The sequence below is a fragment of the Stegastes partitus genome, unplaced genomic scaffold, assembly GCF_000690725.1.
Source record: "Stegastes partitus isolate 25-593 unplaced genomic scaffold, Stegastes_partitus-1.0.2 Scaffold225, whole genome shotgun sequence".
NCBI lineage: Eukaryota > Metazoa > Chordata > Actinopteri > Pomacentridae > Stegastes > Stegastes partitus.
Genome location: NW_007577956.1, coordinates 638,201 through 663,883, shown reverse-complemented (window position 1 = coordinate 663,883; position 25,683 = coordinate 638,201). Strand labels below are relative to the sequence as shown.

Here is a 25,683-nt window from a genome sequence, read left to right as displayed (position 1 = left end):
ACTCAAAGTTGAAGTATCGGTATCGGAAATCAAAAAGAGGTATCGGTCCATCCCTAGTACAAATCCATCTTGAATCCACAGACGGATCACTTGACTTGAAATTGAAGTCAAATGACGCTCCGATATGTGCAGTCAGAGGCCCCAAACACAAAGCCCTCTCTATGTGTTACCTCGGTGCATGTGAGTTTGTGTGCGTGGCGGCGGCGGCGGCGGCGGCGGCGGCGGCGGATCCATCTGAAGCGAGCCGATGCTTTATTTCCCCAGGCTCCCTCTGCTCGGCTCAACACACGGGGAGCTAATCGATACTGATGCATGTGCTCCTCCAGCTTTCAGCGGGGAGGGTCAGGACTCTGCGTCTCTGCCCTTGAAAATAATCACATCCTGTTGTGGTCGTGCACCGCAAACATGGCTGTTACACACACACACACACACACATATATATTTTTGCATTAAACGCGACGGTAACCTCAGGCAACGTTTTTCATTTGAAGGCACTTGGCTTAATGTGACTCGGAACAGGAGCAGCAGGAGACTGGGCTTTGATCGCTGGATTAGAAACCATTAGTGAAGCCTGCAAGAGTCAGAGCCACAGGGAAGGAGAGGAAAATATTTCTTTAACCCAAGAGGGATTCTCTTACGCTTTCAGTCAGGGCCGGCTGAAAAGGTTCAGGAAGATGCTTGGATGTGAATTTCTTTACATAGCAGCCGACAAAGGCGGCGAGTGCAGGAAGGTCAGTGTGACACGGTGCAGCCTGACGAGTCGAGGTCGGGCGGAGCATCGACTGGTGGCTCCGGGGAGGAGAGAGCTGATGATGGGATTTCACAGATGGAACCGCTGCTGAAGACGAGCTGTGGAGGAGCTGCTCATGTGACGTCCAGTGATTAAAACACAACACTGGGTGTGTCCAAGAGGACTTGTAGTATTTATGCATGTAGGTGTCATATCCCAAATTCAAGCCCAGTTTGAGGAACCTTGATGGTGCTCGCTCGAAGCAAAAACCAGATTGCATGTGTGTACTTTATACCAGCTTCTGTCTGCTGCCAGCTGTGTGCAGCAGACAGAAATATTCCCCAGTTTATACAACACTGTGACCACTATCGCTGCACCCATCCATCCATCATCTCTTCACCTTAATCCTCACGAGGGTCATGGGGGGCGGAGCCTATCCCAGCTGACTCAGGGTGAAGGCAGGTTCACCTGGACAGGTAAGCAGTCTATCACAGGGCTACACTTAGAGACAGACAACCAAGCACACTCACATTCACACCTACGGACAATTTACAATCACCAATTAACCTCAGCATGTTTCTGGACTGTGGGAGGAAGCCGGAGAACCCGGAGAGAACCCACGCTGCACGGGGAGAACATGGAGACTCCACGCAGGAAGATCCCGGGTTTCCTCACCGGGACGCCGACCGGCGACCTTCTAGCTGTGAGGCGACGATGCTAACCACCACTCCACCTTGCAGCCCCTTATAGCTGCACGATAATGGAGAAAAAAAAGGGACGATATTTAGTTTTTGCTTAATATATATTGTGATACTAAAACGTAGCTGAGTACAGAGATCATGGATGTGCTGCATCAGCTCTCATCACGGCCCTCAACCGCCAACACTGAGATGTTCTCACTTGTTTGATCGTTCAGGAAAAACGCAAACAGCGACCTTTTATATGGAAGTCCTCGTTAATAAAGCCGACGGTCAGACTAATGCTGGGCTCCGTCATCCAGCTGGACCACGAGCCTGCTGTAGCTGCTTAATATTCCATCCGTGACAGCTCCGTTTTAACTGCTGCCTTGCATTTTTTCTCAGACAGCTCTGAGAAAACAAGGTGCTGTTTAGAACTTTTCAAGTGTCGTCGTATTAATTGGACTCATGTCTTTGACGAGGTGAGATGTTACGGCTTTGGTGATGTCTCCCTGCTTTTCCTAGCTTTTCTTAAATCATGTAACACTGGAAAAAACCAAACATCCAAAATGGCGTTTTGCTTTGGATAACACTCGGATCTCATGCACAGCTTTGTGGAAACAGCAAGTACCTGTTTTTGGTCAACATCATACCTTCTGTTGCCAAAACATCTCAATATATCTGATGCTGCATTTTTAGTTTATTTTTTTTGCAACCAGATCTTCCATCAGGTGTTTGTCTCCTGTTGATGGCTCACTTCACTGTGCATGTGGAGCTGCACTGTTCTTGATAATAGCCTGTAGTATGTGGTAACGTACCTTGTGGGCGAGCAGACACAATGATTAGCGTCAGACACGTCATCTATCCAACATTGTTTATTCAGAGGTTGCTTTTTCTTTTAGCTTGACAGGTAAAGAGATGAGACTTGAAATACAGTTGAAATGCTTCACTTTTCATCCTCTCAACAACAATTAGAAACACGTCGACTGGCACAGCACTGGAACTCAGAGACGTCTCGCCGGGGGTCTGCGGGAGGTGTGGACAGGTTTTAAAACCAGGGACAAATTAATCCAGCATTCAGGGCTGAACGCTGGTGGAAGCTGAACCTGCGACTGTTGCTGGCAGAGCCTCTCATCTGCAGCTAATGAATGTTTATTCTGTGAGTTGGTGTGCAGCTGATACAGGATGTTCTCTGAGTGCTGGTCTCTGGGGCTGGAGGATACACACCGCTCTGTGGGACACACTTCTACGTAAACGCTCCGGTACTCGTGGAGCGTGAATGACAGACGGCTGGTAAACAGAGTTGTTGGAATCTCACACTTTAACCTATTTTAAGCACATCGTAGCATCGTTTCAGGCTCTGAAGGCTCTGATCTGGACCTGCAGCGCTAACTTTGTTCGCTGCATCTTTCTGATCCACTCCTGCGGTTGCAAACCCTCATCGAGGCAGCAAACAGAGCTGCAAAGATTAGTGAGTTAAACAAGTGAAAAAGGTTCATCTGCAGCAATTGTGGTAATCAGTTAAGTTTTCAAACTATGTTTTATACATTTTTATATATTTTCTAATAATAATTTTGCTGCTTTAGTGGATTTAATGTTCCTCTGACAGGCTGCAGATCACCGTGTGCTGATGTTATACAGACCAAACATTTCTTTTACTTACAAGTTCAAGTGTCTCCGTTATTAGAAATGAAATGTTTTAACTAGAACTAATTTAACTTAACATTACTGCAGATCACTTTCTTTTTCAGGCTGTAATATTCCTGCTGAACGTTGAGGAACTTTAATCAGCTGCTTCTGTTCTTTTCTGCGATGCTCCTACTCCTGTAACCTCCTCTGTCGTCCACATGTAATTTAAAATGGGTATTTTTCCTCCTTTTGTTTTCATTCTGTCCTTATGAAAATGGAAGAGCGTGTCGCACCGACAGGCAAGTTGGCAAATCGAAGCTATTTCCAGTTCTGGTAGCAACGAGGAAGAAGGACTCATTCGTGGTGACTGATTCAGACGTTTCCGTAACTACACACTCGTGTGTAAACATAGAAACAAAACATCCTGTTAGCAAAGTTAGCACCTGCACTAGTCTGGCCACACTCACCGCTGAACTAGATCGCTTCGTGTGAACAACAGAGATAACCGTAAACACAAGCTGAGTTTTCTCCGTCCACACGCCAACACTCTGACTGACTGTCTTCATCCTGGAAGGAGTTTTTCTAAATGTCTTTGTGCGGTGACGTACGTCTGTTTGCATGTGGAGAGAAGGCTGGAACACCTACATGTGGACAAAGGTTCCGTCGCTACGGGTTCTTCCCTCTTCAGCTCACACTGACATCAAACGCATCGCTATCTCTGCAGGAGTGTCACCACAGAAACCAGATTTAAAACTCTGTGAAACACACACATATCTGCCTGCTGCTGACGGGATTAACCGGTCAGGTGTGAACGTAACATGTGACATTCATGTTCAGGTAGAAGTCCTGCACTCCAGCTTTAAATAACAGAACTGATAAATGGAAAACAAATCCGGGCATCACTGAAGCAACATGTGGGACAAACCACGCTAAAACCAGACGTCCTTCCTCATTGTGCCACCAGGAATGGTTGTGAAGCCGTTTGACTCTGAAGTCCTTCCCAACAATCTGCTCAGACCTGAGTTTAAATTCTGACAAAGGTTATCAAAGGGTTGCTACTCGTCGACAGGAACCACGAGCCGTTTGAAGCGTTGGTAATCCTGCACAGTGGTTCCTTGGACAACATCTCAGAATGATTTAGGATAGAACAGCGACTAACCGTGGGACAGGGAGACACCTTTATACAGAACAGCACAAACTGCATGATTACACTGAAACCATCGTCTTTGTTTTTGTGCATGACCTCCCATTCAAAGTCCAGATCTCATCCTGTGAGATGTGTTCAGTTGCTCTGCCCAGCAGCCGATTTCAGTGGAATTAGTTTGGATCTAAAATCTTAAAATCCTGCACTTTGAATGTGTAGCGGACGTCTAAAACTAACCATGAATGCAGACGTTTTGGTCAAATACATTTTGTTTAACAGTCCAAAGTTGATTTTGGCAAAACTCGTGTAGCGCCTTGAAATGGAAGGACCACGCCCCAAAAATAAAGGCGTACATGTTCCCAAACCAAACGGTAAAACATGAACACGTGTCCAAACTGTTGCTGAGCGAGTCATGGGTCCCTTCATGCAGCTGCTGGTTGTGAATTTTGAGACTTTGTTGTTTGCACCAAACAAACAGTTGAATACATTCTGTCATCAGTCCTTCTGTCTCTCCAAACCTCTTTATCGGACGTCCACAGACTAATAAAACTTCTCCACATATATCTTTTATAAAATAAATCTTATATTTCCCAGTATACAATAATAAAATGATGCACTCTGCAGAAAAAAGGTAACAGGAAACTCCATATATACACATAGCATACTATTTTGGCAGACGAGAACATGGACTAGTTCAGTATTGTAAACAGCTCTGTACTCTCTTTCATGACTTTGTTTTCTTCCATTTCCGTCTCGTTCCCGCTCCTCCTCTGTCCTGTTACATTCATAGCTCCAGAAAATTGTGCTTTAAGAAATCTCCTGCAACAATCCAAGGCCTTGTTTTCTCTGTCAGCTTGGTGACACCTGGTCCGCTGAGCAGAAGTGCACCGTCTCCAACAGTAGGTCGACGTCTCAACAGTCTCGTAGCTGGTAGTTCGCTCGGCTCTCCTGGCTCACCCGGGAGATGTGGGACGAGGGTCAGAAGAGGGACAGCAGGGCAACGCACTCCTGCACCGGGGCGGGAGATGGAGGGGTCTGTGATCGGGGACGCTGAGGCTCGGCAGCAGTAGACGTGGAGCAAATGGTTGGTTTTCCAACCTTGTTTTGACGTGGAAGAACCGTGGGCTGAGACCGCTCTGTGAACTGAGCTCGGGGCACGACTCGTGCCTGGAATAGTGGTGGCGTGTTATCGATGATTACAAGGCAGAACCTCTTGAGAGGTTACAGCTGTGCTCGGGATGCAGGAATGTACACGGTGGAATGTGGGAAAACACTGGTGTGTGTGGAGCGATGACGCCTGCGTGAAGACACAGAGTGGTGAAGGACAGACGGACAGGCGGAGAGCTTTGGGTTTGAGCTCAGGAGGCAGGAACAGTCGAGGTCTGGGTGCCAGCGGAGCACCAGGACTGTGGGTCTTCAGTTGTCCTCGTCGGTGAGCTCGTCCTCCCCGGTGGCCTTCTCGGGGATGGCCTCCAGGCTGCGTCTGCTCTTGGACTCTGAGGAGCCGGAGGAACCGCCCACCGCGCCGCCTTTACTCAGGTTACAGGTGAGGGCAGCGTAGTGGATCTGCTTCAGGTTCTCCTGGACTTCACTCCTGGCATGCTTCAGCAGGTCGGCCTGGCCCTGAGGGGTAGAGCAGCGACAGCAGCAAGGCGTTGAGACGTCGAAGCAAACAACAAGGAACGTAGATAAACCATTTCATACCTTTTAATTCACATTTACACGAGTCTTTAGAACTTCTTCAGGTTTTCTCCATTTACAAAAAGCACCATGTTTTTGAAAACTGCTAAAAGAAAATTAGAATCTGCCACAAACATTTTATTTCCCAGGACCACCGTTCTGACTTCTGGCACCAGAGACGTCTGTAGATACTCTATTGGTCGACTAAGCCGTGCAGACAAACATAAGAAACTCTCAATAAACGGCACGAGAAGAACAAAAGTCACAACTAATTAAATTAGGCTCATTTCCATTATCTGCTTTGGAACAAATGAACTCGGCTGCATAGTGTCGTCAGAAGGTGGCGCTACAGGCGACTGTACACAGGCCTGGAATACACAGAGGAGAAACAAAACCTCTTAATGTCTTTTAGCAGTTAGCAAACAGAGCTGTGACCATCACTGAAGGAAAAACGTAGAAAGGTGTTCAGGAACTGTTTTCTATCAGGACGGTTGTTTTTAATGTCAGCTGCTATCGGTCCTGTTTCACAGACAAAGAAGCTTAAATAAACTGATCCGTTAAACATTCCCTTCGTCATCTGTGACTCAGAAAAGGTGTTTCTACGTCTTAATCAAAACTACTGGAAGCAGGTGTAATAAACTCTCCAAGCTGATTTGGGATTTCCATTAACTTACTGACAACTACGGTGGCTGAAGCAGCGCGGCTCATGTTTGAGCTAATAAATGCTCACCAGCAGCTACTCGCTCTGAAAACACGGAGAAAGCATCAGCAGTGATTGAGTCGGTAAACGGATTGGTAGAAACAGCTCGTGGCCACATTGGCAGAATTACAGCTCCTGCGTTTGCATTAAGCCAGATGCAGTGATTACATTTAGTCTCACAGAAGCATTACCTTTGTGCAAATCAATACGCTGTGAACACGGCGCGCTGCTGCCATACTGACCAGATGCTGTGGTCTGCTGGGATGTGCAGTCAGATTTTTGGGGAGGTCCATGTCAGCCTACTAATCAAGCTTTAGAGACGTGGTAGAAGCTCTGAGTAGAGCCACTGCTGCTCACATCAAAGAGCAAGTTGCTAGACACCTTTATATATATATATGTATACCAAATATAAAGGTTAAGACTCTGTTTTTTCTAATATAAAATGATATTAAACTGTTCCTCGTCTACCATCCTGCCTCTGTGACTCCGTTTAGGAGGCAGGGGGTGGATGGATGGATGGATGGATGGATGGATGGACACTAAACATGAAGCATCTGAGCAGGACTTAATGAGACTCTCAGCACCTTGTCATTTCTGCATACGCACCACCGAACATTAGAAAATGAGACAATTTATTCGGGGAGCACCCCGCACCGCAACAAAGGCAATTAAGACTGAAGGCGAAATCCCTTTTAATAAGCACCACTCATGTGTCCATGATATCACGTCTCAGCAGTTCTGGTTCTCTTCAGTTTCCGTCCACGACATTGTAAATAAATAAAAGCTGTGGTTTTCAGGGCTCTGACTGACTTCATATTTTCATTTACTTTGTCATCACATCATAGTATTCATGACTCTTGCATGCTGGTGGTTAGTTGTCCAGCTTTGATGTCATGACTGAGTGATCCAGATACTTGTGGGTCTTTGTTTTATTGTCATTGTGCAACTACAGAGTCTAAATCTTAGCTCCCTCTGTTGTAATGGGAGCTCCTCTGCTCTGTGTGTTGGTAGCTGCTCTCGTCATGCATGCATGTTAGTGCATGACAGCTCCTCCCTTTATATATAGAATTTATGGCTTCTACCAAATTTAAATGCACTCGTTTCATTTCTGCTCGGTGTGTGTGTCCCTGCTGATATGTTCTTTAGCCACTGTGTGACAGACACACGAGGAGAGACAGCTGGAGTGGAGATAACATGACTGGAGTTGACAACAAGTCACTGTGGCTGTTCAGGTGCTCTACGGTGCTAACGTGGCTGCAGTACTCTACGTACAGCCTTTCTGGTTGTAAACGAACGTGAAGGGAGGAAAATGTTTGACTGACATGTCTGTTTGTTGAAGGTGGTACACGGCACCCTGAAGCTTGGCTGACCTGGTTACGAGTTTCAGGTAGTTGGGCACATTTTTCTTGTGGACGTGTGAATACATAGACTTTGGATTCTTTGGACTACAGGGTGAACCAAACACTCAGGACTCATACATGTACTATTACAACCCTGTTTATGGTGCCTGAGGTATGTTCACGACTCTCTTACAGGTTAATGTTGTTGGTGGTGGGTTTGCTGACACACTGATCATACGTCTGCAGCCTAACCTTGTGTCGTCCAGCTGTTGTTCCTGCTACTAGCTGCTATCTCGGAGTGGAATTTCACATCTTATTAATATGCACAAAACGCAGTGATGAGCGTCTCCACATAAAATCCACAAACAGCAGAGAAGCAACAAGTTGTGGCAACGAGTTTGTAAAAGAAGCTCGTTTCACGGTATTGTTTCCTACAAACAGCCAATAAAAAATCTAATTTGTGTTTAATGCAAATTACCTTTAATGAGTTATTAAGCATTACATCAAAGTTTTTCACATATACAACATTAAAACTTCCATCCATCCATCATCTATCTTAATCCTCAGTAGGGTCGCTGAAGTCTATCCCAGCTGACTCAGGGTGAAGGCAGGTTCACCTGGACAGGTAACCAGTCTATCACAGGGCTACACTTAGAGACAGACAACCAAGCACACTCACATTCACACCTATGGACAATTTACAATCACCAATTAACCTCAGCATGTTTCTGGACTGTGGGAGGAAGCCGGAGAACCCGGAGAGAACCCACGCTGCACGGGGAGAACATGGAGACTCCACGCAGGAAGATCCCGGGTGTCCTCACCGGGACGCCAACCGGCGACCTTCTAGCTGTGAGGCCACGGTGCTAACCACCAAGACACCCCATTAAAACTTCATCCTTGTTTTGTTTGTTTTAGAATCAGGAGGATTTTAATTTGTGAATAGGTTTTATTAACAAATAGAATCACTACAGTTGTTGTGGTTTACTTCAGTTACTGAACGTTACCTCACTGGTCAGGTCCAGTTTCAGCCATAACCAGGAAATCCACTCTTGTCTTCAGATACAGTGAGTTCATTTCAGGACAAACTTTCCCAGTTTGTCAAACTGAGTCTGAAACGGATGCGTGTCTGTTTGCAGGAGGCGACATTACACCCAGCTGCACTCTTTCCTTCCTCTTGGGCTGCACCTCATGTGTTTACCACAGCTTTCAGTTCAACCTCTAACGCCAGCTGATAATAACTGATGAATGACCTTCCCCGTACTTATTTATGGTGTTTGCATGAGCTAATTAAGATTAGCTCACAAGCCGTTCGCCAATAATTTATAGTTGGTTCACTGTGTGCTGTACTTTCTGTTTCACCTGAGGCTCCACTTAATATGAATCCTATTGCTGGCAGTTTTTCCTAAATGGCAGTCGTCCAAAAAGGCTTTAAAGTTGGGGAAAAGGTTTCCAAAAGTCTTTTTATGCAGAGAATATATTGGAGCTGTTTGTTATTCAGACTTCAATAAAGGATCCGTGTGGCATTATGCACATAGGACCAAATGCAATCACATGAACAACATTTTCACGCGGTGGTTAATCGGATGATGTCTGTCAGGCCTTCTGTTTCTGTAATGGTCATGGCTAAGTAAAGCAAAGAATCGAAATAACTGAATGTTTTACACCTACAGCTAAGAATTTTCCACATATGAAACCTCTTTTCTTCAAGTTTAAAGCTTTGTTGCAGCCGTTAAAGAGAAAAAAACTGCCAGCAGTAAGATTGATATTTAGTAGAGCCTCAGATGAAACAGGAAATGCAGCCCAGTGAACCGAACATCAACTGTAGCTGAGCCGCTGGTGAGGAAAACTTAATTAGCTCATGCAAACACCACAAATAAGTATGTGTGAGGTCATTCATCAGCCATCAGCTGGCATTAGAGGTTGAAATGAAAGTTGTGGTAAACGCATGTGGTGCGAGCCGAGGAGGAGGAAAAAGTGCAGCGAGGTGTAATATTGACTCCTGCGTACAGACAAACACCCGCTTCAAACTCAGTTTGACAACCTCTGAAAGTGTCTCTGAAATTCAATTCCCTCCAGTAGCGGTATGGATCTCCTGGTTCTGACTGAAGCCACAGCTGAGCAATGAGGTAGCTGCTGACTGAGATCACACTGTGACGGTGGTACACTTATAATCATGATGATTATCAAAAACAAACCAGGTGGGAAACTTTTCCTGAACCGTGGAATTCATTAAAGGCGCACTTGCATCAAAAACAAATTCATTTATTTTATATATTGGCTGATGTTGTGAAATGGATTCAACCTTGTGGATTGTTTTTTTTAACCAAGATGTTGCCTCAACGTCATGCTTAGATGCTGTTTAGACATTTTCTGCACACAGAGAAGAGCACTGATAGACTGCATTTCTAAAAGTAAACGCCACATATTGATGGAGATGTGACTGTTACTGTCAGAAGTCTCTCCTCACAGTCCCAGAACGAAAAAGTCTGGAGCACAATAGTTCTAATGAAGTGTTTTTAAACGAGATGCTGTTCTCTGTGTTGACAAAATGATTATGCAGTTCTATATATATTATATGTGCTGCTGGCTTTAATGATTACTTTCATATGTACGTCGAACTCCTTTTAGTAGTTTATATAGTTGGGCTAACATGTCAGCACGACTCCTTTCTTACTGACGGCACCATATTTACAGCTGAGTGCATCAACAACAACAGTATCATCCTGCACAGCTTCATCGTGTCATTACTGGTGACCGCTGACCAAAAATCCAATCTCCTTTAACCAGATGGCGGGCAGGATGTTTCTCTGTCATCACTCCTTTTAAATGTCAATAAGGCTGCCGTCGTTAACCTGTGTTTTTGTGTGTGGTCATCACCAAGCAATGATTTTACCTGAAGCGCTGCAGCCTGGTGATTAACGCTGATCAGCACTGCTCTGCGTTAATGTCTTCGGTCATCGATTGTAAAGCTGACTGCCAATCAGAACAGGCCTAGTCCACTGGCTGTGTAGCTAGATTAAGGAAAAACGCATCGCTGAAAGTCTCACCTTCAGTATTGTGATGTTCCACGTGAAGCTCTCCACTGCTTTGTGCAGCTTTCTGCCCTTCAGCCCTTCCTTCACTGCCAAGTCGTGGAGGTTCTCGTGAAATTCCATCGCTGAGAGACAGAGAGAGAGAGACGGGGAGACAAGAAAGAGAGTCAAGTTGGTCTTTATGGTTGCAATTCATAGTGGCTTGTGAAACAGAAGAGCAGCTGCTAGGAGACTGGAGTCTGGAATCTGTGCCTGGGTGCTAGGCTTGTTGTCACTGCGAGGAAACACATGAGAGCAAAGACCCTGGCATGTACTGTCAACATTTCACATTCTCCTGCAGCAGAAGGGTTGAGAGTACTGAGACTGTGTGGCTGTGGGGAAGCTCTCTTCTCTCCTTATTGTACGTCCACAGAGCGATAATGGAGCTCAGTAGCTGCTGCTGCAGGTGTACCGCCTGTCAGGTAGGAAAAAGTAGACACCAGGTGCAATTTCTGAACAGACAACCTGAGAATAAAAAAGGTAAAGAAGTAAAACTGCTATAAAAATCAGAGGCCTCTCTTGGTGAGGATCCATTTTACTGTGTTTGTTTTTGGTGTTAACGCTGACAAGGTGTGAAGATTTTTACTTTCACTGTTCCTCAAGTCCCCAATAACTAGTTAGGTTTCCAGCTTCAAGCGAGTAAGAATTCCTCACAGGTACTGACTAACCAGGAGTCCAGCTTAAATGCAGGCAGCTTGTTTTTCCTGAAGGGGGTGGGAGCAGCTCACTGGTTTTCAGAGCTGGTGTAGAAGAGCCTGGTGGCTACACAGTCGTGGTGAAATTAACCACCTTTGCAGTATTTTAAGATGAAAGATATACTGTGAGGACTTTGATTAATGTGCTTAAATATGGGACCTTCACCAGATTTGACTGAACATTTGTCTCTGGCCACTATAGCACAAACAGCAAGGTTTGGTCCAGAATAGGGCTGAACAATAATTTTCTACAACCAACTTTTGTTTAATTTTCACTTCATGTGTGACAGCTTTACCACAGAAGACACCGTCAAAAGCGTTTGAATGTCACACAAGGAGGATCCTGTGAATGTGTAAAACCACTGATACGACAGCTTAGACACCGGGTCAGACACACTGCATCATGTACAGTTATGGAAATAACTGGTAGACCAGCGTTTGTGTTTCTTTACAAAGTCTACACAACAGGCCTTCAACACTGAATTATATCATAGAGGTTAAATGGTAAATGGACTGCACTTATAGAGTGCTTTTCTATCTTAGAAGCACTCAAAGCGCTTTACAATGTGTTTCTCATTCACCCATTCATACACCAATGGCCACAGAGCTGCCATTGGAGCAACTTCAGGTTCACTGTCTTGCCCAAGGACACTGGATTGAAGCGGCAACCTTATGATCAGAGGACAACCGCTCTATCACCTGAGCCACAGCCGCCACTGATAATTAGATAAAAGATAAAAAGATCCAGATAATTAGATAATGTGCATGCAGCTAATATGTAAAAACACGTTGTATTAAAACTGTAAAAACCTCTAAATACCTCATCAAACGAGACGACCAGAAACAGCTTTTGAATCACTAGCATTTTGTGCATAAGCTGTAACCAAACTAAATAATAATAAACAGCTATCCATTAGAACTGAGTAAAGAAGCCGGCTGTGGCTCAGATGGTAGAGCGGGTTGCCCTCTAAAAGCAAGGTTGGTGGTTCAATCCGTCGGCCCTCAGTCAAAGCGTCACTGGACCCTGAACCTGAAGTTGCTCCCGATGGCAGCTCCGCCACCACTGGTGTATGAATGTGTGTGAACGGGTGAATGAGAAACACATTGTAAAGCGCGTTGGATAAAAGCTCTGTATAAGTGCAGACCATTTACCAAAACGCAGTCCGGTGGTCACAGTGGTCCAACAATCGTTTTCAAAGCTGTACATCCTAAAGTGCAGCCGTTGTTGTTTCCACTGTTTCAGATTGTGATTTAAAACAGATCCATGTTTCAGTCATATTCCTGAATCAGGAACAACCACGAAGGCGGCTGTGAGTATTCTGGCTGCTGTTTATTTGTCCGTACGAGATGCAGTCACAGAAGCCTCTGGCGCTCTAGTTTATGGTAGTCAAGGGAATGTGACCAGAATGATTTCTCTTCTTCATCTCTTCATTGATTATTTGATAGCTTACAATTCAAGATACAGTACACCCTGGTTCTCTGAGGGATCCTTTGTGCTTTTACAATCCACAAAATGTGGCATTCATTTTCATTGTGTTGTCCCTGTCAGCTGGGAGTTGTTTGTCGAGTATGTGCACTTTCCTTCAGCGTCATTAATTTGAAATCTATATCCTGCAGTAAAACATTAGTCGGTGGGGGATAAACCAGAGTGGCACATCCCTGCAAGGTGCTGATGGGATGTCGAGGGACACGAGTGCACAGAAACTGGTGAACTGGTTAAAGGTAAGATAAACAAAGGGAGGAGAACTAAAAGCAGAGCTGAAGGAAGCAGGGTGAGAGGGAAAAAGAGCCCCGCGAACACAGAAAGGCAGAGTAGAAAGGCAGCGTAGGCAGACAGACATGACGCTCCTTCACTGTGGATTAGCATCAAGGCATCGCACACAGGAGGGATTTGTCTCTCGAGGAGCTTTCCTACCACTTCTCTTCCCTCCCCTTTCTTTTTTCTCTTTGCATGACTGAGTCTGAGTAAGGACATGTTTAATGTGGAGTTTGCTTTAGTCTGGCACTGACACTGCAGCAACAGGCAACCCCAGCCCGAGGTTCACGAACCGCAGGGAGATGAAGCAGAGTTCCGACTACGCACAAAGCCCATGAATGCGTAACACACTCCGCATTGGAAACTCCTTCCGAGAGCACACACATTTCCGCTTGAAGCTCTGATATAAGCTGGAGCCAGTCGAAGCCCCTGTCAGTGCTGTTGCCATGGAAACATGGTGTGCACGCGAGCGAGCAAGAGAGAGAGAGAGAGAGAGACCCCTTGGAGTAAAATCGCCATAATAGGTGTGGGGTTGGTTTTTGTTAGAGACTCTCAACTGAGGAAACAGGTCTGTCATCAGACCTCAGGCATCAATACAACCTCAAACCAGTGGCAGAATTTACTGACAGCTCTGACTCGTTCATCATCTTTGAACCCAGCGTCCCTCACTGCTCCTGAATCCCACATGCACTTCAGTTACCAGTTCTTGTTCTAACTGCATGTGAAATTATGTCTCTTTTCATTTTTAGGTCACTATTCTAGCGACAGAGCTGCTGCTGCTGCTGCTGCTGCTGCTGCACGTGAACCATGACTGTGCTGAAGAAGGTGCACAGCTTCCTTCTCATGCACACACTCAAACACACATTTAACTCACACTGGCCGTTGCCTAGCAACGTTTCATCGAGTCTGGCAGGCAAGAAAGGGGGACGCTCATTCTTAGCAAACCATTTCATACTCTGATATCTGTGAGGTAATGCTGCAAGACAGCCACAGTACAGTAAAGGCTGGTTGTCGCCTCCCTCTGTGAGACAAGTACAGTCTGCAGCGGCAGATCAGACCGTGGCCTGAATTCTTCATTAGACGGCTTGTACTTTGAACAGAAGAGCCACTACCTTAGACGGTATATAAGACATGTATGTAAGCTTTGGATCTAAAAAGTAATGCCAATGCATATGTGCTTTAAACCTGCATTCTTTCTAACGGCCAGCAGGGGGCGACTCCTCTGATTGTACAAACATCTCCCCTCACTGGATTTAATACTTCAATCAACATTTCCTAATCTGTAGTTTCAAATCTCCTTCAACACAGCATGATATTAATTTAGTAAATGATGGTCTCATTTGGAGTCAAATAAATGGGCTGGGCTGCCTTGGCACTGACGAGTCCTTCGCTCGTCTCATCTGGTGTCAACAGGCCAAGACGGTGACGGTCAAACAGCAGAACTAGAGGCTTCATCCATCTTCTATATACAGTCTATACTGCTGCCACAGGCTACTAGTAGAGCCTCTGAACAGACCCAACGCTGAGGGAAAACTACAAACCATACTTAATGATTAATAACTTGAGCTGCCATTAGCAATTATGCTAATGAAGCCACAAAAAATATTCCCCTGCAGGACCTTGAAGCAGGCACAAGGTGGTAAAAATGACATTGTGATTTAAAATTGTAGAGAGGAAAACACTGAGTGCTTGAGTTTAACCAATCAGCACTGAGTTTGTTCAGGGCTGTTCAGAGGTGCCTGTCTGGGCTTCTCCAAGTTCCTGTATGGGAAAGGACCGGCTTGCTTTATCCAACCAGCAGTCAAACAATTTAAATTTATTATCATAGATGACATATAAATAAGAATAAGAATAAATCAATCAATCTTGTCAGTGTCTTAGGGGTATATTTACTGGTGTCGTAGATTTATCTCATGAGGTATCTGGATTCTTGTGAGGTCATGTGAGAACCTGGCTTCCTGCTACACGTTTCAGACCAGTTAGCGCCCTCATAATATATACTGCTGTGCTTCTTCTTCAGTGCTCTCCTGTCAGATGTTCATCAGCAGCTGACAGCAGCAGCTCAGTGAATGAACCGTGATTTTAGGTATTTTTTGAAGGTGCCTCCCTCTTTCCAAGTTTCTAAGAACACGGTTTAAAGATAATTCTGTGTAATTCGGTGCATCAGATTCATACGTCTACGGGCAAAACGATTTGTCATGTTGGTTACGATTAATTTTCTCACCAACACGGCGAACAGATGGTTACAGGTGAATATTTTGGTCATACGGTCGGACTAAACTGACATCAGCTTTTGCTCCACAATGTGAGGATTTCACTCTTCTAAACACACCAACAAACTGGACGACTAAACATCACATTTATCGATTATGAGAACGATTAATCGCAGCCCTAAAGTAGATAATTTAATGAAGTATAGAATTTTACTGCCCCCCAAACCCAACAGACAACGGTCCTGTTAAACGGTTTGATTTTGTGGAGTCCATATTAAAAGGTATTTTAACATGAAATACAAAGTCTGGCTCTTTGGTTTGTATTCTGCTGAATGTCAGTGCAGCTCTGCTCCACGCAGGACGCCGCAATTTTGCACTTGGCATTTAAAAGCATCTCGTGTGCTGATCCTGTTAGTCTGCAGCAGGTTCAGCCATCCAGCTGCCCTGAATGCTAATTAGAACCAAAGTGAGTGTCAGGTGAGGGAAGAGTCAGCCCGACCGGAGCTACCAACACCTGACTGTGTTCTCCGACACTCCCCTCGTGTAGATTTTTTTATTTTTTATTTTTTCCTGGGAGGAAAGCGGGCCCTGTCTGAGCTGATGTGATGGATTATTCACAACTTTAATAGCTGTTGCTGCTGAAATGTTCCGCTCTCTGTACAGGGGGAATTGGGTTTGTACTGACCCACTTTCTACACAACAGCCGCACTAAACCACACTGACACACAAACGCGTACGTCAGCACACCTACATGCAGACAGACAGTCAGACGCATGCACGCCGCTGGGATGAAATCACGTCAGTTCAAGATGGAAAATAAATCAACGTTCAAGTCCATCAGTTTGCCATCTGTCGTCCTAGTTTGCATTGTTGGCTGTTGAATTCCATCCAGCTGATTTTAGATAATCATATGAAGGTGCTACGAGACCAAAAGACCCACAAGGCTCCTGTGGAAGCTTTGAAAAAACGCCTGACTTTCCACTCCTGGGCTGTTCCTTTATCTATTGTTTCACTCTGACAAGGCGATTATTAATCAGAGCAACAAGTCCGTTCACAGCGCCAACGACTGCTATACCACATGATGTTGTGTTTCCAAGCACGCAATTCATTAGAAAGAGCTGCAAAGAATTTTACTCACCAGAACTGAAATACTTTCATTTATATCAAAACAGTGACCTACAGAGGTCACATGGGAGATGTGCATCAGGTTGGCAATGTGCACCTGCACGACTACAAAACAATAGATTTCCAATCAAAACACTGCCCTGACATACGCCCAGTCTCATTATTCAGTCGCCAGTGGTTTTACAATTTCAGGAAATTCTCCATGAGTGCTTTTGATCTCATGCTAATACTTCACCACGTTGTACTGATCTGTATTCACGAACCTGAGCCCAATTTATTATTATTTGTCCATTATCGCATGTTTTAAAACTGAATAATGTCCCCAATATGAGGAATATCCAACAACTATTCATGCATTAGTAGCACATATTCAGCACAGTGACCGCTTTATGTGCCACTGGGCTACAGGGACACTGTGCTATTAATCCCAAAAAAGCTCAAACGACAACACAAGTGTTGTGTTTGCCATCCAACGCAGTGAGGAGTGCACAGATCTGTTTATAGGAGACTCATCCACCGCTTCACAAACACATGGCGCAGAAGAGTCAGCTGTTCAGGACAACACTCAGCAGTCCACCTGCATCGGCACCTGCAAGGAGAGAGGCGAGCCACGTACACCCATCAGTCACAACCGCTCAAGTGCATGACACTGATCATCTCTTTACCATTCAGCTGGAACACGTTGGGTTTTGGGCCGCCTGCCCCAGCAGAACCACGTGCCCTGCCACACTACAAACACTGGAACAGGCCAAATCCACGGAGGCCCAGACCCCATAAGCCACCGGGCCCAAAAGATCTGTCAGTGTCTCAGTGCCGACACCACAGGATACCCCCAGAGGTCCCGCCTCCGTGTCTTGATGGGTTAGCGCTGTTTTGACAACATGAGGGGAACCTATACAATATTAAACAGGTGGTTTTACTCCTGTGGCTGATTTGTGTATCTCTATATAGGGGAAGCAGGAGGCCTACAGCAGCATCTATCAGCCACGGGAACCCTCACCATCAGTCAGACCTTGAATCATGGGCGTTCTGGGTGAGTAACAACCCATAGGTGTCCTTGAATAAACACCTGAATCTCCCACAAGTCAGTAGGAACTGAGGAAGCCTCTGGGAGGAGAGAAGACATGTTTTTTTTAAGTTCAGCACGACCTGAATGAGAATCTAAACAGGCGAAAGCAGAACAAGGAAGACGCTGACAAAGGGATGAAGATGAAAGGGTGTCACTAAAGAACGCAGACGACTCATTAACTTAAGAGAGTGGCCGTTTTAAATTGTGCACGCGACGGTCGCGTCCGGATCAAACCGAAAAATGACCCAAAACAAAAGCTTCACAGACGGGAACACGGGCTTCCTTCTGATGTCGGGAAGTTCGAGCACGTCTTGATCCTAAAGCCACGGACTGATAACCGCGAGAGGCTGGAAGGTGGCAGAGCTGAAAGCACCGAAGCAAAAACGCAGCACGAAGCCTTTGATTCACGCTGGTTAAAAAGACACAGTCGTCGTCCTCTCTGATGTGCCAAGACAATAGACAATGAATATTTTATAAGTCATCCATCTGGAAACCAATAAAGCTGAGCTGTGGTAATGATGGTCCATCTTTGCTCCCTTCCACTCTCGCTAAGCGCTTCCAGCAGGCTTACTCGCTGATAAATTTGGCTTCTATGCTACTTAGATAGAATTCATTGCCAGAAAGCGCCGCATTATAAATCACATTACAGTGAAAATTAACAGGTTTTATCCATATTTCTGGTACATCGCAACAGTTGTTTGATGAAATAAGAAGTGCCCTAGAATACAGACCGATCTCTGAGATCAGGAACGCCGACTACAGAAAGACAACCGTCCATTCTTTGACATGTACAGACACATTTCGCCTCCTGAGTTAATTTATGTACGTTTACTGATGAGAAGTATGAGTAAGTCCAGCACCGGGTTGGGTACATGCGGGGCACCAAACCCTAACCCACAAAGAACAGGTGAAAAGTGTGTCTATATAGGTTTACAGGTGCAGGTAAAAATGAAGTGGATGCAGGAGAGCAATCTGTGTCTGTACTTCATTTGCAGATATCAGAGCAGACTTTGATTGTGCACTGCAGTATTTTCAACATCTGAATCGGCTGTCCAGACAAATCAGCTGCCAGGATATTTCTTCTTTCATTTTTTTTCTTTTTTTACGTGCAACTGTGGCCGTCGAGTTGATAAACTCTGCAGTCTGGTTTAGCTAGCTACCTAAAACTCATGCTAATGCTAAACTGGGACTTTCAACACAGTGTGTGACACTAGAGAACTGCTAACACTGCTAATGTCAGCAGGACTCTGATTACATGCTTCCACCAACATTAAACTCAGGTAATGAAGTGTTTTGGCAGCGCTCTCATATATAATAACGGTCTGAGTTCATGTTAATATATGTTAAGAATAAAATAAAGCACTTGAAATTACATGGCTGTGTCGTCTGTGTGTTAAATCATGGCTCAGGTCGTGTATTAACGGGTCTGGTTGGGTCCAGATTTGACTTGGAGATAACTGCGGGTCAGTTCTGGTACTGAGCTTTGCAGGTGCAGGTTTGCTAAACTAAAGCCGTGTAGGTGTAATTGGACTGCGATCTGTTAGCTTTGATGTTGTCTTGCTGCAGGTCACTCGTCTCTAACTCTCAAACCGTGAATTAGAATACGGCACAAAAGCGGTTACCGGCGTGAATTAAACGCCTCTCATTGAACTGCAGCTTTTCAAAGGGAAACAGTGTCTGGATCACATAAATGAACATGAATCAAATGATAATTTCCCTTATGCAAATCAGCAAAGTCTGATTCATTTCACATTGAGCGACCTGCGCTTTGTGGCTTCAGAGAGCTGGCAGGGCCACAGGCAAACATCAGGCGCTCGCTAATGGTGTCAGGAAACAAAGCCTTCTATGGTTGTCCTCCATCTGACCACCTCTTACCTGCTTTCTGGGTTTGTAGAATCCTCTCATACACCCCCTCACAGTTCTCCAGCAGTGTCTTGCTGGTCTGGATCACCTGAAAGGAGACAAACGGATTTGTTCATATTTGCCTTCATTTTCCACATCAGCAGAACGGGCCTCCCACAATAAAGCAGGAAGCCGTCTCCGTCTGGTGGCCGGGCGTTTTATCCAGGGAGAGCTCAGAAACAAGTTATTACAGGGACGTCAGTGGGCGAGGCCGCTGAGTTGCATTTCTGAAAGCCAAAATTAGAGGGAGGGAGACACAAGCAATTAGGTTGTTTATTAAAAGTTTTTTTTTTTTTTTTCTTCAAACAGTGACAGTGGCTTGATTCAAGGAGAAAAATATCATAAATGTCCTCCTTCTGCTTGGCTTTGGAAGCATCGCTTTAAGACAAACTGCTGACATTACAGGTCATTGTGATTAAAACGTAAACATGTGAGTCACTGTGAGGCGGCCATCACGGTGTTATCTGTGAAACTGCAGCTGTGACAGATGCTAAGTTTAGCTCCTCTGCTGTTATCCTTCGCTCTAATTGAGTGCACAAACTCTGCTGACCGGCAGACTGTTAAAACGCTCATGGTGAACCATTTACATATTAAATGCCGGCACCTCTTCCTCCTCACGCCAACCTCCAAAAACCGTTTCCTTCCTCAATAGAGACAGCAGAGTTGTTCAGGAGGTTAATGTGCATATGTAGGCTGTCACAGACAGAGGTAAATAAGCATCGAGTGCCTGACAGACCATCTGGATCTTTCTCTACAATTATCTTAGTAGCTTAATTGTTTCATGGTGGGTGATGGAGATGATATTTATATCCAAATGTTGCTCTGCTTCTCAGTTCAATTAGTGCCTGTAGGGTGCTGGGTGCTCTGCGTAAGCAGCACTGCTGTAACCGACGTGTACATTTACTTGTATACGGTCGTGTCACAAAGCTGGTTGCCCCGCTCAGCTGCCAACGTGGAAAGCAAGCAAAGAAAAACACCTTTTTCATCCGAGATCAGTCAAACAACGCCACTGTTGCCCCAAGATCAATCCCAGGAGCTCGCCAGGGTGCTCAGCAGAACGCCAGCGAGAGAACAGGGAGGGGTGCACACGAAGGGAAAATGTGAACGATGGAAACTTCTGTCAGGACACACATAACTTGTGTATCCAACGCAGGTTCTTATTAACTGCCTCTGACGGTATCAGATTTATTGAAGGATAAATCTGGAAATACTCCTGGAAATAAAACTGGGAATTCTCACTAAATCACCGAATGTGTATTAGACTGAAAACCATCCGCAACCAACACGCTGTTTACTCCTTTCTGAGGAACGTTTACCTCTACAGTGCTTTAGGACTTCTTTACTCCTTAGAGCCTGCACACCTCCTTCTCTTCTTCCTTTTCCAACAATGCTAGTTACGTTTCTATGTGACCGAGTGTTGGCCAGAACGTTTGCCACCTCGGCAAGTCGGCGACCACATGTGAAAACTTGAGGGAGCAAAAAAATGAAATTTATTTCCGTTAGGCACTAAGCTCATATTGCTTCTTTTTCCTTGCGAATATAAAGGCTAATATCAAACAATCTGGAAGTATTGTAATATTAAATAATAATAGAACTGGACAGCCTAGACCATACAGTATATAGCATGCATGGCTAACAGCATGAACTGGCCTGAGGACAAAAGCTTAGAAGTACAGGTAGTGAAATTACGCCTAAAATAGGGTCATGGGGACAAATAAAATAAATAAATAATAATAAAAAACAACATTAAATATCTGTTGCTATCGTTTTGGGCCTTGGAACAGATTTTCTGACAAAACAAAAATATAGAATAACCCATGTTTCAGAGCATGTTGGTGGGAGTTCATTAGCAGCTCAGGTTGTGACTACAGATGGTCTCCAGTGAAGCTTTCACTCATCTTGTTCATGTACTTTAATCTCAAAACCCACCAGTGGCTTTGAACGGCAGGTTTCACAAGAATAAATAAATAAAATAATCCACCAAATAGTCCCATTGAACAGGGCCAGAGGTTGGCTTGTTTTAACTCTCCAGTGGTCACTGAACTGATCGTGTGCATCAGGACCAAGTCTAACCTCAAAATCGTGATATTACATCAAAATAACTTTCATTTGAATTCATCTTTTTATATAGAGTTCTTTTTCTGTTTGTTTTCTAAAACATGTATTTCTTTTATATTGTATATCGTGTTTTACAAAGTTTTATGTTTTGCTTTTTGCACTGAAGCGACTGCACCTTACTTTTCGTTGGGGTTCAGAGGATCAGGAAGCTTTGTCAGAATATAGCGTGATTGCATAGAGCACACAGACAGATAATGTGCACTGTACGGGTGACAGACACGAAGCCCTCCAACTGAATCACTGCGTTATTCTACCAGCAGTCATGACTAAGTGGTCGACGCCGATTGTGTCACGCTGCAGCTGCACTTGCAGCACTTAGAGCTGTCTCACATGCTGTGATTATTCCTCTGATGGGTGAAGAAATTACCGTCCTGGTGGCAGACGCAGCATCTCTAATGTATTTAAAGGCATATTTTAAGGTATGTGGGTGGACTGTGTCCTATACGTACAGTAAAGCCTGCCTCCTCGAGCTGGTATGGTTACTTCTATTATTACCCCTATTGAACTAAGACACAAGTGCTGCTGTAGTTTTTAAGGTGGTATTTGTGTAGTGAAGCAGTTCTGCATGTAAAATAAATAAATAAAGGGGAATGCATTTTAAACATATCTTCACTATGAATTCAAACAGAAGTATGCAGTTCATTAGTGCATAGAACTGGCATAGATCACACATAAGTCCTGCCAAATGAAGACATAACCAACATAAAGGCTTTCAGTTCCCCTCAGTTCAGCGATTCACAGGTTCTGTGTTCTCTCCGTCTACAGGCTGTGCCATTAGTTAATCTGTTGTGGGCAAAAACAGAAATCAGATCATATTATCTACAACCACAAGCTGGCATCCTACCGAGTCTCTCCACCTTTTTTTTCCCTCCCAGCACACAAATGGGCAGGGATTGAGACCCAGATTCTATTTTTGCCAATTAGAAGGCGAAGGCCCGGCTACTCCCTGTGGTGGGTTCTGACACAGTGCCTGAATTTCTAATTGTACTCTTCCGTACATTATTTGCCATTCTTCAACATTCCTCGCTTCGTTCGCGTCTCTGTCAGCTCTGCACCTTCCTGCTCCCCATCTTAGCTGCTGCTGTGCTGATGATCAAGGCCTGCAGCTTCACACCACTTAAGCCCTTGCTCTTAATTTATTCCATGTTGGTCCCCAAACACCCGTCATTTTCTCCTTTCTTCCCCTCCAACTCAATTTTCCTGACGCTCACTCCATCAGGGCCAATTACCTAGCCCTCCAATCTCAAGTCTGAATATAGCAGAAAGGTCACCTTAATCGGTCTGCATCTGAGCCTTCTGCGCCTTTATGTTTTATGTAGAATGTTTTTATCTAATGTCTGTGCTGTTAAGTGCCTCGGGTACCTTGAAAGGTGCTTTGATAAACTATTATAAAAATTATTATTCTTATCCCCTTTTTCAGATCTTTGAGACTCGAGGAAAAATACCTGGAGTACCGATCTTACTGCTGTCCCCGTTTTCAGACGGTTTCTGCACAATAAATTCAATTACTTGTTAATCTTCTATCAAATAATTTACACGTGTGATACAGGTGTGAAAACATTTTACTTGATAATGCCAACACCATACGGCCAAACATGCTCACCCCGATGCATGATGCAGAGGCTCAAACACTGATGCTCAACAGTGAACAGAAATCTGACGCTTTATGAAATGTTCTGGAGGTTGTGGTTCACTTCTTGTTGTTTTTGCAGGGGGCTTGTGTTTCTTGCCTGATATAATGGTGGAGAGCTGACTTGCTCATGATGTGCCAAGAATCAATGTTAAGAGAACATGATGTGTTAAGGGTAATGGTGTTGTCTGGGAATAGCCTAAATGGCATGTTGCATAACTTGTGAACATTGATTTTATTACTTAACAGAGCTCCAGCCCTGTTACCCAACCATCTCTGTATGTCCCCATTAAGTCAAGCAAAGCCAGGGTATTGATCTGATCCCAGTCAAAGCTAGCTTGCCTGGTTAGATCTTGTTTTTCCTATTGATATCCAAATGCATACATGGACTGACATATAGCGTTGCTGCCAAACCCCCCTCAACCTAAAGCTCTAATGTCACGAATGTAGGCATTTCTGTGCACTGCTACCTGGTCAAGAACCGTGCATAATGGATAAGACTGTAAAATAAACACACATCTGAACATCAGCAGAGATGAAACCATGTCATCTAGTTTCTCTTTGAAGTTGTGGACCTGAATGTAAAATTCTCTTTTTGTATTTTACCTGCAAACGTAAGTAATTTGTGTGTCTTCCTCTGGTTTTCAATTATGGTAAATTAAGTGATTTGTGAGGTTTGACATGCAAAAAACAATTCATCCAAACAACTATGACTAATAACAGGGCGGCTGTGGCTCAGGTGGTAGAGCTCAGGTTGGGGGTTCGATGCCCTCCACAGTCCTTGGGCAAGACACTGAACCCGTAGTAGCTCCCAATGGCAGGCAGCACCTTGCATCTGGCACCACTGGCGTATGGATGTGTGTGTGAATGGGTGAATGAGAAACACACTGTAATATACGTGCAGACCATTTACCAAACAGCTACTCACCATGTCATAGGTGGTGACGACCTTTTTGAGGACCTCTGGTAGCAGGCCTTGGGGCTCCAGGTTAGGGTACTGGTCAGTGAGGTTGAACACCAGAAGGGGGCTGTTGTCAGGCCCCGTCAGTCGAGGGGAAAGGGCCAAGATGCACTGCTTCAGGTTAGCCACTGCTGAAAGGCCGCACAGCTCTTTAAAGGACACTATGGCATTCTGCAGAGAGAGGAGGGAAATTACAGCTGGACTCACATGCAGCTGGTTCGTACCGGCATGCCAACCAAAACATATGTCAAATGGCAAAACCATTAGAAAATGTCTGAAAGTGGAGTAACTTAATATTCCAGCCTGTTAAAACCTGGCATCGATCTGCCTTCAACATGCAACCACAGCCGCATAGAGGAGCGCTCTCTCAGAGGAAGTGGCTGGAAGCTCACTCATTACCTGTGAGAACTTTCATTTTGGCACTTGTAAGCCACTCATAAACACTCAGTCCTTTTTGGACTGACACCAGCATCGCATGGAAATGAAACAAACACACACACACACACACACACACACACACCACACCACACAAATCCTAACCTTCCTGTGAAAGGCCAAATTTAAACCCTACATAAACAACCGGAGGGACAAACAGCGACAGGACGGCCAAGACATGCTGTAGTCTCAAGGCCAGCAGCTTGTTATCACACAATGACTGCAATATAAACAGCCCTACCAAAATAAAACCTCATACAATGCCTAAAGAAACACAACATGAGACCAACCACAGAGTGTGGTGACACTCCAGTGCAGCACTTCTCTTTCATTTCTCTATATTTCTTTACATCTGGAGCTGCCACTAATGACCTGGATGACTTTTCTACTCATGAATCATTAACTATTTTACAAATTAGTCAATCAATCAATTAATTTCCCTCAAATAACACAAAATGATGTCATTTAAATATTTTAGTTTGACAAACCGAGTGTCTGTGATGCAGCAAAATGTAAACAAAGGTTTAAATATTAAACCACAGAACTCTTGAACCGGCAGCTCCAACATGATAAAAAATAAATAAAATGTAGATCAGCAGTGAAAGTCCAAATGAAATCCAAGTTTCTATTAAAAACCTTAAAGTGAAAAAATGTGATTTTAAAGTGTGTTTTAAACAGGGAGGATATTTTAGAAGCACAGACCAGCAAAGGAACTCCTTTTCTCTTAATGTGCAGTTTCTGACTTCTGTATTATCTTTGAACTCCATGAAAACACAGCTGAGTTACCATCTAACAGCACAGAGGC

At 44.6% G+C, this 25,683-nt stretch overlaps 1 protein-coding gene across 1 annotated transcript in view; it reads right to left on the bottom strand.

Annotated features, from left to right (window-relative positions):
• Positions 1-2,266: 2,266 nt before the first annotated feature.
• The window catches only part of plcl2 (phospholipase C like 2), a 48,983-nt gene continuing 25,566 nt past the window's right edge, over positions 2,267-25,683 (bottom strand). Inside the window, exons 4-7 of the mRNA XM_008281174.1 lie at positions 24,411-24,614; positions 19,708-19,783; positions 10,951-11,060; positions 2,267-5,803 (exon numbers count right to left, since the gene is read on the bottom strand). Of these exons, the coding sequence (XP_008279396.1) occupies positions 5,597-5,803; positions 10,951-11,060; positions 19,708-19,783; positions 24,411-24,614 (597 nt within the window). The 3' untranslated portion in view covers positions 2,267-5,596. The remainder of the gene's footprint in view (positions 5,804-10,950; positions 11,061-19,707; positions 19,784-24,410; positions 24,615-25,683) is intronic.